The sequence below is a fragment of the Bos indicus x Bos taurus genome, chromosome 28, assembly GCF_003369695.1.
Source record: "Bos indicus x Bos taurus breed Angus x Brahman F1 hybrid chromosome 28, Bos_hybrid_MaternalHap_v2.0, whole genome shotgun sequence".
Lineage (NCBI taxonomy): Eukaryota > Metazoa > Chordata > Mammalia > Artiodactyla > Bovidae > Bos > Bos indicus x Bos taurus.
The window spans coordinates 27,424,037-27,439,989 of record NC_040103.1 but is presented as its reverse complement, the minus strand read 5'-3'; the positions used below and the strand labels follow the sequence as shown (position 1 = coordinate 27,439,989).

The 15,953-nt window shown below is 52.8% G+C and overlaps 1 protein-coding gene across 2 annotated transcripts in view; it reads right to left on the bottom strand.

The window, feature by feature from the left end:
* The window catches only part of SLC29A3 (solute carrier family 29 member 3), a 46,998-nt gene extending 31,679 nt beyond the window's left edge, over positions 1-15,319 (bottom strand). For both annotated transcript variants that reach the window (XR_003509166.1, XM_027530414.1), the window contains exons 1-2: positions 15,239-15,319; positions 11,839-12,137 (exon numbers count right to left, since the gene is read on the bottom strand). Coding sequence is in view for 1 of the 2 variants with exons in the window: in XM_027530414.1 (XP_027386215.1) it covers positions 11,839-12,137; position 15,239 (300 nt within the window). In the remaining variant the exon portion in view is untranslated. The remainder of the gene's footprint in view (positions 1-11,838; positions 12,138-15,238) is intronic.
* Between the last annotated feature and the right edge of the window lie 634 nt (positions 15,320-15,953).

Here is a 15,953-nt window from a genome sequence, read left to right as displayed (position 1 = left end):
CCTGAATGCGGGACCCCGGCATCTAATCCTGCGAGGGTCTTCCACCCGTGCCCTCTCCCCATGAGTCCAGCACAGACAGGCCCTCTACAAACACTTATCCATCAACTCCTCACTCTGCTCGTCTTTCTGAGCCCAGTAGTGATTCAGGGGGAATTTAGTTCAAGTTCCTGCTTTCATGGAACTGATGTTCTGGTCAAGGAGACAGTCGGCAAACGCATAAGAAAATAAACAGACAATATGTCAGGCAATGGTAAGTATTATAAAGAGAAATCAAGTCAGTTAGGCACCTCTATAACAGATCTCAGAACACTTGTAGGGGGAGAACCACAGGGAGCAGCCAGTCCTGGGGTTGGCCTCTGTCCAGCTTCCTTTTTTTGGGAAATACTGAAAAAGTCATGCTTGTTTATTTATGAATTATCCACAGTGGCTTTCACTCTACAAGGGCAGAGCCAAGTAGCTGCCACAGAGATCCCGTGGCCCAAAAAGCCTAAAACATTTACCATCTGGCCCTTTGCAAAAAAAAGTTTGCCAGCCTCAATCTAGTTTCTTAAGGAAACAAGAGCCCTAAGTCACCCGGCAAATTTGACAAAGAGTCAGAAACAACCCAGCCTTCCCGAACCCCAGGTCCTTCCACCAGGCAGGGTGAGCAGGGTAAATGGCATCATCACTCCTGCCAACCTTCCACTCTGCTCCCCGCCCCCCTTCACCTTCACCTGGTCCCTGACCAGGGGCAAGCAGGCCTTGGATCTTCACCCTTTACGTGCTACCTACACACCCTCATTCCTGCCTGGAAGATCCCATGGACGGAGGAGCCTGGCAGGCTACAGTCCATGGGGTGGCAAGAGTCGGACATGACTTAGTGACTAATCCACCACCACCAAACACCCTCAGGCTAGAACCTTAGTCAGCAGGGAAATGGCTCAGAAACAGACAGGACAAAAAGTCAGAGAAACTGGAAGCCTACAAGTCCATGCACAACGTCCACGGGCTGAGAGCTGATTCGGGGCTCGGCCCCTGATGTTGCTTGGCCAGCCTGTCCTTCCTCTTCTGCTGCTTGACCATGTGGCCAGGGCGAGGAGGAAGAGGCCTTCCCAGGAAACTCCCCACCTACCCTCAGTTTCTGCAGCTCCCAGAGGGCTGACGTGCACCGGCCCCCAGGGCTGACCACTGAGGGCAGGGACCAGGCCCTGTGGCATGTCTGTAACGTGGAGGTGGTGTGGCAGTGCTCTAGACTCTCTGTAGAAGGAAACCCAGGAGAACCACCAGGAGGAGGGAGTCCTGAGCAGCCTGGGCTGCCATTCCTCACCCAACATGACCTCTCCTCTACAGGGAGGCTGTTTGTTTTTGAGGCCCATGTAGGCAGAATCCATAGGCTGCTACACACCTCAGATGTGTGTACACACAAGTGCACACACAGACAGGACTCCCAAGAGGACCACCCCCCAGCCCTTGACATCACCACATGCCCCTCCCGGATCACGGCCCTGTAACAAAGACGCCCACAAAGACTACAGTCTGTTTCCGCTCTCTGGATCCTCAGGATGATCAATCACATTAAGGAGACTCAAAGCCCTTGAATTTGTCAAGGAAATCGCCTCTAGATTCTAAGGACGAGAGAGGGAAGGAATAAAACCGAAGGCAGAGGGGGAGTGATCAATAGCTTGGGAGGGCCAGGGTGCAGGGTGCCGGTATAGAGAGGGGCCCTGAGCACACAGGGAGAAGACAAAAAGAGAATTCGAGGCCATCGAAGGCATGACTGACGGCGTCTCAGGCTGGGCTTTTTCTTTCCCTCTGCAGGACACAGCAAGAGCTAAAAACAGAAGAAAAAGCCATCACAGTGTATTTATTGGGAATGGCATGCTGGCTGGGTCTGCAGTTAGAATCAGAGGGTGGACAAGGGAATAAAAAAAAAAAAATGACTCACTTTGGTTCTAATTTTAAAAAATGGTTTAGAGCAGCCATCCATGTTTGCCCAGGCTGTTGGACAGTGCAGGGGGAGGGACCTGCCCTCTGCCTGGCAACCACTCGCCCATGCCCTGTGCAGGAAGCCTGGAGCCCCCTCCCATTCTGCCTGACCCCCAGACTGCCCCCACTGTCTCCTTTTCTGGGATGACAAGGCTCAGGCAAAATCCTGCCTTAATATGCTTTCAAAGGGTGAGGAAGGGTGTTTCACTCACTTGGCATCATTCTTCAGCATTCATTCAGCATTAAAAAATAGACTCCCAGATGGAATTGGGGCATCTTTTCCATTCAAAGAGATGTGAGTTGCACTAGGAGTGGACTGCAGGAGGGCCACGATCTATCTACATCCAGAAAGGCGCAAGCTTCTCAAGGAACAGCATGTGGCACAGAGGAGACCTGGATGCTCACTCCCCTGCCAGCTGGCTATGTCAGGAGCACCTGGCCCGCCCGGGAGAGGCAGCCAGCAGGGCGGAGCCTGAGAATCTGAGTGTCTGCTGGAGTGCCCCAGGAAATCTAAGGCAGCCTCAGGTACCCTTGGGTTATAGTCCCTACCCTTGTCTTCACAGCCCTATGGCATCAGCTCATCATTTACCGCTTCACTTTCCTTCCCTCTGAGCAAAATGCATCCTTATGGCTGACTGTGAGGTCACAGGCAAACAGGTGAGGGCTTTTCAAATAACAGGTTGCAACCCACTAATGGATATGAAATCCACTTAATAGATCAGGACCAAAATTTTACTTCATTTTCTCTTTGGCTGCCTTCTCTCCTGTTCCTGAGGATGAATCATCTGTGGGCTTGCCTGGGACCCCTCCACTGCGCTGAGCCCAGGCCTTGTCTGCTTGCGGACCTCACCCAGCTCTGCTTCCTCATGTTCCTCAGCACACATGGTCCCCTCTCCACTGGCCCACTCACAGACGCATACAAACTGCCTGCCATTTCCCCTGTATGAAAAACAAAACAAACCCAGAGAGATCCATACCCTCCTGACCACACGTCCCCCTGTAACTCCCGCTCCAAACCTCCAGAAGGAGACAGGTGCAGACTAGAACACCCAGAGGTGCTTCCCAGGTGTGCAGTCTCCCGGTCCAGCTTTTGCGCCTCCCCCACGACACTGCTCCCCCAGGCCATCATGGGCTCGTACCAAAGGTTAAATCCCAAAGCAAACTCTCCATCTTCAGCCTGGGTGGCTCATAAGCCATTTATAAAATCAGCCCTATGATCACTTGCTCCTCTTTGAAAACTACAATCAGAGATCTTCTTTTAAAAGTGTAGATGCTGCTTCATGAAATGCTGTTTCCATTACAGACACGTAGGTTCTGCCAGGTGAAATGTGCACCGGGGTCAAAAGCAGTCTGAAAACATCTGGAAACGAGGCAGGAGGTGGATGGGCCCTCCCCTCCCCCCACCCCTGCCACCGGGGTAAAGTGACAGGTGATTCATTCCCTGAGGACTGAACGCCAAGACAGGGCAGGACAATCAAGGGAGGAGGCTGGGCCCTACCCAGACCACATATTTCTTATTCTTGAAATCAGGGTACCTTCCTGACCACACAGGCACAGAAAGGCTCCTTGGAGGTCTAAAGGGGAGTGATATCTACTGATGCTAAGCTACCCACAACCTTTTCGATAGAGTCCATCTTGGCTAAGAGCTGAGGGCACACACATGTGATGATCCTGAGATATACCAAATATGGACTGAAAGTGAAAGTGAAGTCGCTCAGTTGTGTCTGATTTTTTGCGACTCTTTGCATGGACAGTAGCCTGCACCAGGCTCCTCCATCCATGGGATTTTCTAGGCAAGAGTACTGGAGTGAGTTGCCATTTCCTTCTCCAGGGAATCTTCCGAACCTAGGGATTGAACCCAGGTCTCCCGCATTGTAGACAGACGCTTTGCTGTCTGAGCCACCAGAGAAGCCCAAATATGGACTGTGAACCAGGCAAACCAAGATGACTGGCCAAAGGAAAACCAGAAGAAATGCCCCATAAAATTCAAACTGCCACCAGGGTGCGACTCTGGGACTCTCTCTCTCTCTCTGAGTCTGCCCATGTGTCTATCCACATGTACTGTGTACTCTTTCTTCCTCTAATAAACACTTCACTTCCTTCACTACTTTCCAACTTTGTGGAAATTCTTTTCTGCAAAGCGGAAGGGCCCGGGCCCTTGTCACTGACCACTGGTCTAGTGGCTAGGATCTGGTGTTCTCACTGCCATGACCCAGCCTCAATCTCTACCTGGGAACCCAAGCCCTGCTTCAAGCCACTGTAGGTCAAGGCGACCTGAGATCAGAAAGGCAGCTTTGGGGCACAGGAACTAAGGGCATGGACAATAGGTTCAGATGGCCTGGCTTGAGTAACAGTTGTCACTGACTTTGTGCTTGGGAACAAATTACTTGTATTTTTCGAGCCTTGGTTTCCTTCTCTGTAAAATGGGCATAATAATACCCTGAGGGCTATAAGGACCAAGAGAGATAAAGAAAAGAAAACCTCTGGCACACAGTAGGTTGTTTAATAAATCTCATGGAATTAATAAACAAACCAGGGCTCTTAGTGCAGTGGCTGGCACAGGGTGAGTTTGGTAAAGGTGGTGAATATTATAAGGATTCGGCCCAGCCCGCACACTGCAGATGCCTCACAGGAGATGCTCAGTAAATACCAGACTTCCCTCCCAGCAATAATATCCTGAGCACTTTGTACATACTGCAGGTGGGTCTGCGTGCAAAAGACCCAGAAGCCATGGAGCCCGACCCCAAGCCACATGGTAAGGGAGGGCACTACTAAAACTGGAGCTGAATAAAGTCCTGTCACCCCCCTGGGCTCCTCCCAACTCCCCCGCAGTCCCATGGGACAGACAGACCCAGCTTCCTCCCAGGTACTGAGCACTTACAGAATAAATGACCCGCGGCTCTGAAACTCCAGGAGCAGGTCACAGCCCACTGGTGGGCCCTCACAGAGGCAGCAGCGCAGGAGAGGGGAGACCAGGACCACCTCCACTTCCCTGTCCCCCATTCTCATGGCTCCCCTGCTCTTGTCCGTGTCACCCCAGGTGCTAGGACATCCACCTTGGGGCCCAGTCGGCTCTACTGCTCCTCTTCCAGGAGGCTGGCAAGTGAGGAGTAAGAGAAGGGTGGCAATGAGCCCCCCAGCTCACACTAAGCGTGTGATCAGAGGAAAGGCTGAAGTCTCTTTCCCAGGCTGTCAGGCCCTGGGGGAATAGCAGAGGCACACTGAGGAATTAACGAAGCCCGAAGTGTTTAGGTCAAAGGAATACCAGAGCCCGCGTTCAGTGAGACTGAGGAGGACCCTGGAGGGCTTCTGGGCACGGGAGACTTTCTGTCCCTTCTTCTTGTAGGGAACAGACTCCAGCCTCCAAAGGGCAGATTCCTCCAAAGGGCTCATCTGGGAAGGTATAGAGATAAGGGAAAGGCAGCTAAGAAAAAATAGTGCAGCCCTGGGGCTAGGTTCTGGTTCCACCTCGTGGGATACACAGTATCTCTGAGATCTTTACAGAATCAAAACCCCCAACAAACGGAATTAGCATTCTTCACTGCAGAGAAGACAGAAGACCGGAGGCAGATTAAAGGCTTGCAGGCCCCACACACACATTCCTCTTATCAGCAACCCCACCCTTGAACTATTGCTGTAACTCCTCACCAAATCCTCCCATGTAGGGACGCATAGTTTTTTGGGGCAGGAGCCTGCTGTGTCTCCCTTTGCCTGGCAAAGCAATAAAGCTATTCTCTACTTCACCCAACACTCTGTCTCCAAGATTTGATTCAGCACTGGTGCATAGAAGCTGAGCTTTCAGCTCCACCATTTCTGTTTGGAAGGGTCCCAGTGAGGACCCCACTCTCTCTGAAGAAGCCCAGGCCAAGGAAAGCCATTCCTTGAACTTCCAGCAGGGAGCCTACTTTCATCCTCCCCTCCACTGCCAGCTTTGACAACCTGCACTGTAGGAAGTCCTTCCAGAGGGCTCACTTATATCTCTCATGAGGTCCCTAAGCCTGTTTGATGGATGCTCTGGTAGAGGCTGCTCCTTACCCCCACCTGGTAACCCTTCTCTTAGATCATGTGGCTGCACATTTAGCCTCACCCAGAGAGCTTTACCGGAGAAGGCAATGGCATGCCACTCCAGTACTCCTGCCTGGAAAATCCCATGGACGGAGGAGCCTGGAAGGCTGCAGTCCATGGGGTCACTGAGGGTTGGACATGACTGAGCGACTTCACTTTCACTTTTCACTTTCATGCATTGGAGATGGAAATGGCAACCCACTCCAGTGTTCTTGCCTGGAGAATCCCAGGGACAGGGGAGCTTGGTGGGCTGCTGTCTATGGGGTCACACAGAGTCAGACACGACTGAAGTGACTTAGCAGCAGCAGCAGAGAGCTTTACAATACTTGTGTCCAGGCCCCTCCTTCAATGTTGCCAGAATCGGGTGGGTGGGGCAGGCGGGCAGGCTTCGCAGCTCACTGGGTGATTCTAGTGTGTAGCCAGAACCGAGGACTCTAGGGGAGATGGAGAGTCCAGAGAATGTTGCTTACCAGCACAGGTTCTTGCTAAACTCCAGACTGGTCCACAGCCCACTTCTGTCACTTGGGAGTCAGTGACCTTGGGTCACTAGCTCCAAATCTGTGAGCCTCAGCTTCTCCATCTGAAAACTGGGCACAGCACCTAACTCACCAGGTCATCCTACAGACGAAATATTAGTAAGATGGTGGGTCCGCTGGTGGTGGGCACAGGCTGCGTGGTGGGGACTCTGTAAAACCAACAACTCATAACCAAGGCATCTGATGATCTGTCCTTCTCTAAACTAGTTCATCCTGGTTGCTTTGAACCCTCCTCCTTGGACTGGGATGTCTGCTCTTAGTTGTAAGAATAGCTCCCCAGTCATGCTATCCTGCTCCTTTGGGTGGGGCTGAAGGGTGAGATAAGGACAAAGCTACCATAAATGAGAAGATGCTCAAGATCCCCACCTGCTAAATCAGATCAACCTGGGTCCCTTCCCTAGGCAGGAACCCCACTTCATGTCTCTGCCCACCACCTGAAACATCAGAACTCCTTTGGTGGTGACCACTGTGACCCCCAGACCTTCTGCTCCCTTGCAAAGCCCTCTTTTGGATTGGGGTCATGAGGCTTTCCTCCCCTGTCATATAATAAGTAATGCAACAAATATTTATCACGTGCAACTCTTTGCTGGGAACACAGGGACATATAGTAAGAGGCCTGTATTCACAGCGAATGGTCTGTGAAAAGGGTGCTGTCACCATGGATGACAACAGTTCCCACCTCACAGGGGGCAGTGGGGTTAAACGAGTGAATGCAAAGTGCTGAGAGCATGGCTCCCCAGAACAAGCGGTCAAGACCAAGGGCTGTGGGGTGAGGGCCTGATGGGGAAGTGCACTGGGCGCTGGGAATGCGGATGAGGAGCCCATAGCTCAGACGGCTGGCAGCAGGGGAGGTTCCCAAGAGTCAGAGATGCACCTGCCTCCTGCCCCACTCCTTAGGACTGGGCCACTGGGGCCCCCTCTGGTCAGCAGATAGATGGGACAGCTGTAGATTGCCAGGCCTGGGTTCTGGCCCTGCTGACACCAACTCAGACTGTGGGTCCCACCCATGACCTGGCCATGTCCACAGCCCCCTCATAAAGGAGCCCTGGGTGTGTGTGTGGGGGGCCATGGAAGCCTCATGACAGAGAATGACCAGGAGAAAACGTCACCACTGTCCTCTCTGGGTCAGAAAGGGGGTGTGTGGCTGACAGACGGTCCCTGGCCAAGCAGCAGTCCTACAGGCTTGCAGGAAAGGCCGAGGGGAGGGCAAGGAGGCCCCACAGGATCAGGGATGGTTTAAAAACCCCAGAGCCAAGGGAGGACTGGGGCCGGGGTGGAGGAAGTGGGGGGTTGGGGAGGGATCAGCTGACACCTTGGAAGCTGGGTCCAGAATCCAGGAGTAGAGCTAAGGCCCCTGGGCTTCCTGGGTAGAAAGGAGACCAGACCAAGGTCAGGCTCTCCCTAGGAAGAAAGACAGGGTTTGGCCAAATCCAGGTGTGGGTTGGCCCCTGTCTCCACAGCAGTCCCCTTTGCACCACCCTCTGAACACGACAAATGTTGCAGTCATCTATCCTCCTAAGTTCTCCATAAAACTGTTTATAGCCCTTTGAGCTGTCTGATTAGGGGCAGGCTATTGAACCTCTTTGAGCCTTTAGCCTTTTTGTCTGGAAAAAAAGAAAAAAACAGGGTTAACAAGAGACACTGTGTATAACACCCTTGCCAGCATGGTGGGCCTACAGTCGGGCTCAGAATATGGCAGTCGTCGTGGTTCCCCCCGCATCAGATTCTCCTGCCAATTCTTCCTTGTTTATGCTCTAATTTTTTTTGGCTCTGGGCCCACAGTCTTGTGGTGAGTTTATTCAAAGTTCTTATTCCAGAGAATGGAGACAAGGGGGCAGGTGAGCAGAAAGCTTTCTAAACCATCCCAAGGCTGCTCCAGGCAGAAGGAAATGAGCCTGAGAAGGGAGGTGACCTTGAAAGTACATAATTTGGGCGGTAGGGGCGGGGGGTGGGGGGTGGGGGGTGGGGTGGGGTAGGGAAGCAGTCTGTGCAAAATTCCTATAGCGTCAAACTCCCCACCCAAAGGTATCCATCCCTGGGAAATACAAAGGAAAGTACAGAGAAAACACAACAGCCAGACCCACAGCTAATTGAGTTGCAGGTGGCGGCTGGAGACAGACCCGTCCGACTCTTCCGGCTTCCTCCCCCAGAGTAGCCCTCAGGTGACAGCACAGACCAACCACCTCTCACAGGGAAATCAGGAAGAGAGGGGAAAAGAACTGGGGAGGTGGGTGGCAGAAATGAGGAATTAGGCAAAGAAAAATGGTCCACAAAATGCAGAAACACCCCAGCATGCTTGCTTCCCAAACCCGGCCCATGAATCGAAGGGTGACAGGTCTCTCATCTCTGATGCCAAGAGCCAGGAGCTCCGGGCAACCGCAGGTACTACATCTGCACCTGCCAGCACTTGGAAAGAGGCAATAAAGCATAGTAGCAGGGCCTGGAATGCTAAGTGCCTGCAGCTGGGAAAGGACTGCCTCGCAGCCAGAGCGGCTCACGGCACATGGCCACCGGGCAAGGGCAGGCTCCCAGAGACGGGACTGCACGTCCTCCCCACCCGGGGCAGCAGGCAGAGGGGCAGCAGGCAGAGGGGGAGGCAGGACAGGTGCACACAGAACCAGCCCTGGGGGCTGCCCGAGGCCGGGTGCTGGCCCAGGCAGACGGGGATCTCCTGGATGAAGCCCAAGAGGGCTGGCTGATTTACCGAGGCTGGCAGAAAGCTGGGACGCTTGAGTCACTGGTAAATAAAAGTGGATCATAAAGCACCCTGGCTAAGCCAGCCGTCTGGAAATACACCAGGGCCACATGCAGCTCAGAGTGTGGGCCCCATCGCTCGAATGATAGTAATAATAATGTTTATACGGCACTCACAGCAGTGGTACCAGACTCTGTTCTAAGTGCTGTGTGTGCATGTTAATTTACTTAATCCTCATAACAACCCTAAGAAGCTGGTGGGGGTATAATTCTCCTGTTACATACTGCAAGATGAGCACTGAGAGGCCAGGGAGCTAAGAACAGAGGTAGGGTTTGAACCCACACAGTCTGTTTCTAGAGGCCCTGCCCTAGCTCCACGGTGCCTGCCAGTCACCAGGGTGGCATGTTAGCAACTCCTGACTCAGCCAGCCCGGGGGCTTGAGACTGCATCACTAACACGCTCCCAGTGAAGCCTGGTTCCGAGGCCACACCTAGAGTTGGACGCTCTAAATTACTACATTACATTCCTGTGACAGCCCTTCAGCGGCGAAATGAGTTTATACTGGCTGTTCTGGTCCCTAGAGGCATCTATGAATTCCTCAGTTAACAGAGAGAGGCACTCGCAGGGTGTCAGAATCTAGGGGTTGGGGCTGGAGGAGGAGACGTGAAGTCTTAAAATTCCCATGTCCACTTCATCTAGGCCTGATTCAATCAGAATGTCAGGGGAGGAGCCCAGATTGGAATTTTTGAAAAAGCTCCCTGGGTGACCATGTAACTGGAAGAGCCCTTCCAGTCAGACATGAGGGAAGCCTCAGTTAACGTTAGACTCATCGAAAGTTCCACGGGGCTAGGTCAGGGATCTCAAAGGTATTTTCAGAAGAGGGTTGGTGAGCCAACTCCCAGGCCAGTTGAGGGGTATGGCTGGGTCAGCTAGGGTATCCTGTTCCTATTCCCTGCGGCAGCCCTAGGGGCAACAGGTGGCAGCTGGCAACCCCCAGTCTGGCTTGCCTTCAGAGACACCCTGCTTCCCCATCCACGAGCTTTCAAGAGAGAACAGACACTGCTCTGGATCAGTTGTGGAAACCGAGGCTCTTTCAACTATACTTCAGTAAAATAAAATTTAAAAAGAATTCTCAAATGCTCTGGCTATTTCCCAAGTAAGGTTACTGACAATTTTTATACTAAACCAAAGTATAATAAAACATTAATTTATGAGGAAAAAAAAAAACCTATCCTTGACAGCTCCTGTTAGTAATTTGCCATCCACTGACCTCTCAGCTCGCTCCCTCGCCATAAATCCCCTTGTCCTTGCAGGAGGTGAGCCCAGTCTCTCTCCCTTACTGCAACAGTCTTGAGTAAAGGCTTCCTTACCGCTTTAACAAGTGGCAGAATTATTTTTTCTTTAACACTCTCCCTGCTTGAGGGAAAAGTCACCCCACAAAGTGAGCAGCCCTGGGTGGCAAGGGGAGACCTGATGCCACTGCCAACCAGACAGAGACTCCTCACCTTGACATTCAAGTCCCGGGCAATGACTTCAAGGCCGAGGCAATAAAATCAAGCCTTATTTGTCTCTTACGTGTGCGGGTGCCCCACATTCAGGAAAACTAGATGGTTCACTGTTCCTCATAGACATCTGAACTTTCCTCCCATCCTACCATAGCTCAGACTTTGCCTTCCACCTGGAATGTCTGTCTCCTCCCCATTCTTCTAAGTTGCAGAGATCTCTCCCTTTATGACAAGACTACTTATCCCCATTCTTCGATTCCCCTGTCTTCCACAACTATACAAACTCATCTGAGCTGGGTACATGGTTCTCTGGGATAAAGACTATGCTTAAAGACTATATTTCCTAGCCTCCTTCGAGGTGCATGTGGTCATATGACTGCATTACAGCCAATACAATATGAGCAGAAACCATGTGCTTAATTCCCAGAGTGCTTATGTTCTTATGCCTCTCCTCCTCTTCCTATGTGATGTAATGGCAAGAACTCCTAGTTCTTGGACTATGAAGTGATCTTGAACATGGAAGCTACAGATGGTGGAGCAGCTAGGTTCCTGACAACATGGAATATCATGCCAGCACTGGGCTGGCCCCTCCAGACTTGCACATGAGAGAAAAATGACCTTCCTTCCATCTTGTAGTAGCCACTGCTCTTTTGGAATTTTCTGCAACTCATAGCTGAACTTGATGCTATTAGAGTCACCCTTTCAAACCCATGGAGGCATAGACTCAGGATTTTGGGGTTAATTACTATACCACACTACACAGACCCATCATTTGCATCTCCTCCCCAAGTTAAATACTAAGCAATGTGAAGGCTGGGACTGTGTCTTATCCAATTCCATATTATCCTGCCATGTGAAACAAAAGGCCTCATACGTAACACAGAGCATGTCTTAGGGCTGAAATGAATTCCATCTACGTACAACACTCCACACAGCCTCCCAACTTGCATCCATACTCGCAACATGCGACAAGCCTTCCTGGAAGGGTGGACCCAAGTGAACTCACCCTTTGTCCCTTCCAGGAAGCTTGTTCCCCACTGACCCCCAACCCCCTGGGAGAAGCTCGCCTTACCAGGATGTCCGAGTCCTTAGGCTCCTCCCCAGCGGCTGGGCTGGAGCAGTTGCTGAGTTTGAATATCCAGTACTCCTGGGCCGTGACAAAGAAGTTCCATGGCAGCAGGCCGCCAATGCCCAAGCTGAAGAAGATGATGTAGGTACCATTGAAGCGGTCCTCAGGCCTCTGCAAGCTGGGTGGCGGGCGGTCCAGCAGCTTCTCAAGCAGTGCTTCTTGGTCAGCTCGGAGGGAGCTGCTTGCAGTTCTGTAGGTGGAATTGGAGGTATGACGAAAGTCGTCTTCTGAGATGATGGCCACTGTTGGAGTGGAGAGACAGGGCAGGTGATCAGAAGCTGAGGCCAGGTACAGCTGGAGACTCACCCATCTTACAGAGCTGATTCTGCCCCTACCTGGGGATCTGTGGAGTCACCAAAGTGTGATTAGAGAGCTTCAGGTTTAATTATTAGGGGCAAAGACGTCAGAATTGTAAGTGACCTCAGGATGCCCCCAAACTATACAGAGGCCACATGGTGGCAGGTTGGTTGAGAGTAAGGCAATGCAGCATAGTGGAGCCTGTAGCAGTCAGTCCAGAGGGGCAAACCTGGTCTCAAGGCATTCAAATTTCTAAGCAGCCATAACAAAAAGAATTAGGCCCCTGGGTGAGCCAAGAATGCTCTCTAAATTCTTTTCAACTTTATGGGAGAAAATTAAGGATGAGGTAAGTGTGTAGAATATGGTACTATCTGTACATAAGCAGCACAGATCGGGTAGGCGGGGAGGGGAAGATGTAAGTATACCCTCTGGAAGGATACACAAGAAATTTCAAACAGTGGTTGCCTCTGAGGAGTGAGGCTGGGGACTTCACTGCATGTTCTTTTGTGCCTCTTGAATTTTGAACTTTGTGAGTGTATTATCTGTTCAAAACTAAAAATTATAAATAAAAATAAAGGCATTCAAATAACATTTAAAAAATAAACCTCATAGTGTCTAGAGCTGCCCCCAGAAGCTGGTTTGAAATAGGCCACTCCCTCATGTCATTGTGGGAAAACTGAGGTCTGAAGAACAGGTCACAGACCAGGCAAAGGGCCAAGCCTGGGTTTGCAGCTCCTGCCTGGGCCCCCCCCCTCTGTTCATTACATCCCACCACAAGACAGCAACTCCCCATCTGCAGCAGCAGCTAAAACAAACTAAAGATTCTGGGTTGCCAGTAACGATTGTGTACACGGCCTCGGGCAAGTCACCAAGTTCTGAGCCTCACTTTCCCCATCTGCAAACCCGGGGAAGCCTTTTTACAATGGTTATTGTAAATTGCAACTGGCTGGCAATGCTGATAAATGTCAGCATCTTCCCTGCCATCCTGGGCCTGTCAGCTGGCTGGCTGGCTGTGGAGTTTGGCTGTAAGGTAGCAGGCCTACTTCTATGCTCTATACAGCACCTAGGCTGTGGCAGCAGCTTGATAAATGGGAAATATTTCCATAAAACTGAGGATGGGACGCTCTGTAGTCCCTTCTGCAATAAATAAATCAGTGCATCTAGGCTCGCATAGGAGGCTGAGCCTTAACTCAGCATTAAGCCAGACCAGGAGAAATGCGAACACTGTTACAGAGGTACAGTATAGGGCCTTATCTGCTATTTCAGGAGAGCCTCACAATATTCTCAGAATTAGGCAGGACAGGAATTACCGCTTCCTTTTTATCAGATGCAAAGAACGAGGATGTAAAGTTGCTTGATTTGTCCCGCATTCAAACACTGGGAATTCCCAATAGTTAAATCCAGCACTGGGGCATGTCCAGGTCTGCACCTGGCACTTGAGGCTGACAACAGCCCAATATGGTAGGTGCTACTCTAAGACCCATTTCACAGGTGAAGAGTGAGGCTCAGAGAGGCTGAGTAATTTGCCCAAAGTCATGCAGCTAACAAACGGGAAAAGTGAGGTTACTCAGCCAGTCAGTCTGAGGGCCATGTGGATTCCTTGGCCTCCCTGGGAGGAAGGTGGTTGGCAATGTGCATCCTTGTCTACTGGCTCCAAGTACAGACCTTCTGGAAGAATTCCTGGTCAGTGAGCTGTGAACAGAGGCGAAGGCAGCACTGCAGGGCACCTTTATCAATATCTGCTGAATGAATGGATTCTGAACAGCCAGGATATGTACCCCTACTGGGGCAGCATGTACCCTGCAGCAGGCAGGCAGGAGGCAGCCAGAAGCCCAGAGCATCTGTGTCAGCAAGTCTATTTTAAACTCCCTTGGTTGAGCAGAGCCTTTTCCCAGCTTGGATTCACAGGGAGCTCAGCACTAACAAACTAACCAGTGTGGCCATGCACGCACATGTGTGCACACACACATAGAGTTTCTATATTAGTGTTTAAAAATGTAAAACTTATGACCCATGTAGGACAACAGACAATGGGCAAGTGGTTCTTTCCAGATGCTCCAACTCCAGGGGTAGCTGCCGGGGCTAAAGTTCAGTCACTCAGGCCACACTGGCTGGAGTCCATTCTCAGCTCCAGGGGCCTATTTGTTCAGGACCGTTCGGCCTTGACCAAGCTTCTGAAAGAGCCAGGAATTTTCTCTCACTCAGGTCACAGGCTGGGGCACTGGAGTGAGCAAAGTCTTATTACTCTTTATGAAAGCTAGCTGCTGGCTTTGGATTAAAAAAGAAGAAAGGCAAGGAAGAGTCCTGCCATCCCCGGGGAGGGGCTGGCGATGCCCTGGGGTGTGTTTCTCAGTCACCTGTAGGAATCGGCAAGGCTCAGCCCTGCTCCTGTCCTGGTTGACTTGGGGCAAGGGGTAGACCCTGCTCAACGCAGCAGAAACTCGTGGGGCCTGGGGCCACCGCAGACCATCCTCCAGGTCTGGGCGCTGGTTCCCAGGAAGTTTTTGACTGACTCTTAAGTCAATCTTGCCTCTGTGCCTCGATTTCCTCACCTGTGAAATGGGGGCAAGGGGCTGGGGAGGCTACCCTATGGGAAAGCACTGTGGGAAGCACAGGGCGGGGACACCCCCAGACTCAGGCGCCCCAATTTGGGCTCTCAGCCACCTTCTGGATACTTTGGGCTAACTTGTCCATACCCAGGCCCCCCACATCCAAACGGTGTTGTCCGATCTCAGGAAATTCATGAGGGGGCGGAAAGAGAATCTGGAGAAGAACGCAGACCGAGGAGGAGGGAACGTGAGAGGAAAGTGAGAGGAGAGAGCAAGGGAGGAAGAGAATGGACGCCGGGGAGCGGGGGTCACAGCGAGAGGCGTCGCGCCGAGCCGGAGGCCGGGTCCGGGTTTTGAGGCTCCAGTGGAGCGCCCCCAGGAGGGCCGCGGGGTTGGGGAGGGGGTAGGCCGCCCCCAGCGGGAGCCCGGGGAGCGACCAGGAGCCTGAAGAGCTGGGCGGGGGCCAGGCCCGCGCCCGACCGCCGGCCCGCACTTACTGTCGCCGTCGCTCGCCGCCACCGCCGCTGCCTCCCCGGCTGCCGCGGCCACTGCGACTCCGGGCTCGGCCGGCCCTGAGGCCGGGCTCCGCCTCCAGGCCCCGCCCCCTGCCCCACCCCCTCCGGCGCTTCCGGGTTTGCAAACGGGTCTCCTTTCGCGGGCGGCAGGCTGTGGACACGCGCCCATTTCACAGGTGGAGGGAGTGAGGCGCCAGCCGCCAGGTGCACCGCCCAGGCTAGCGCGCGAGTGCGCAGTGAGTCGGCTCCCGGTGCTGCCGCCGCTGCTTCCCCACCGTGGAGCCCGAGCACCCCGTCAGCTCCCAGAGCCCTGCGCCCCAGGACCCGGAAGAGCTCTCCACCCGCTCCCCACAGGCAGCTGCGGAGTCTCACCTGCACCTCCCTGATCCCCTACTGTTCCCCGCACCCGCGGGGACCCTCCCGGGAGGCAGCACCTTCCAGAAGCTCACTAGTCGAGGCAGAGGAGTAGCTAGTCCTCAGGACCACTCCGACCCCATCAGGCCCTCCCACCGGCCGCCAGAACTTCCTGTCTAAATTACCGCCCCAGGCAGTCACCGTCTCTCTACTTAGACCTGACGTCCGCGCTCCTTATTGTCACATGCCCGGAGGGGCCGGAGTTGCCCTGTGCCCCTCTCACGGACCTGAGAAAGCTGGGCTTGTGGGAAGCCCCGACGGAAGTGTGATGTAACGCTGCTGC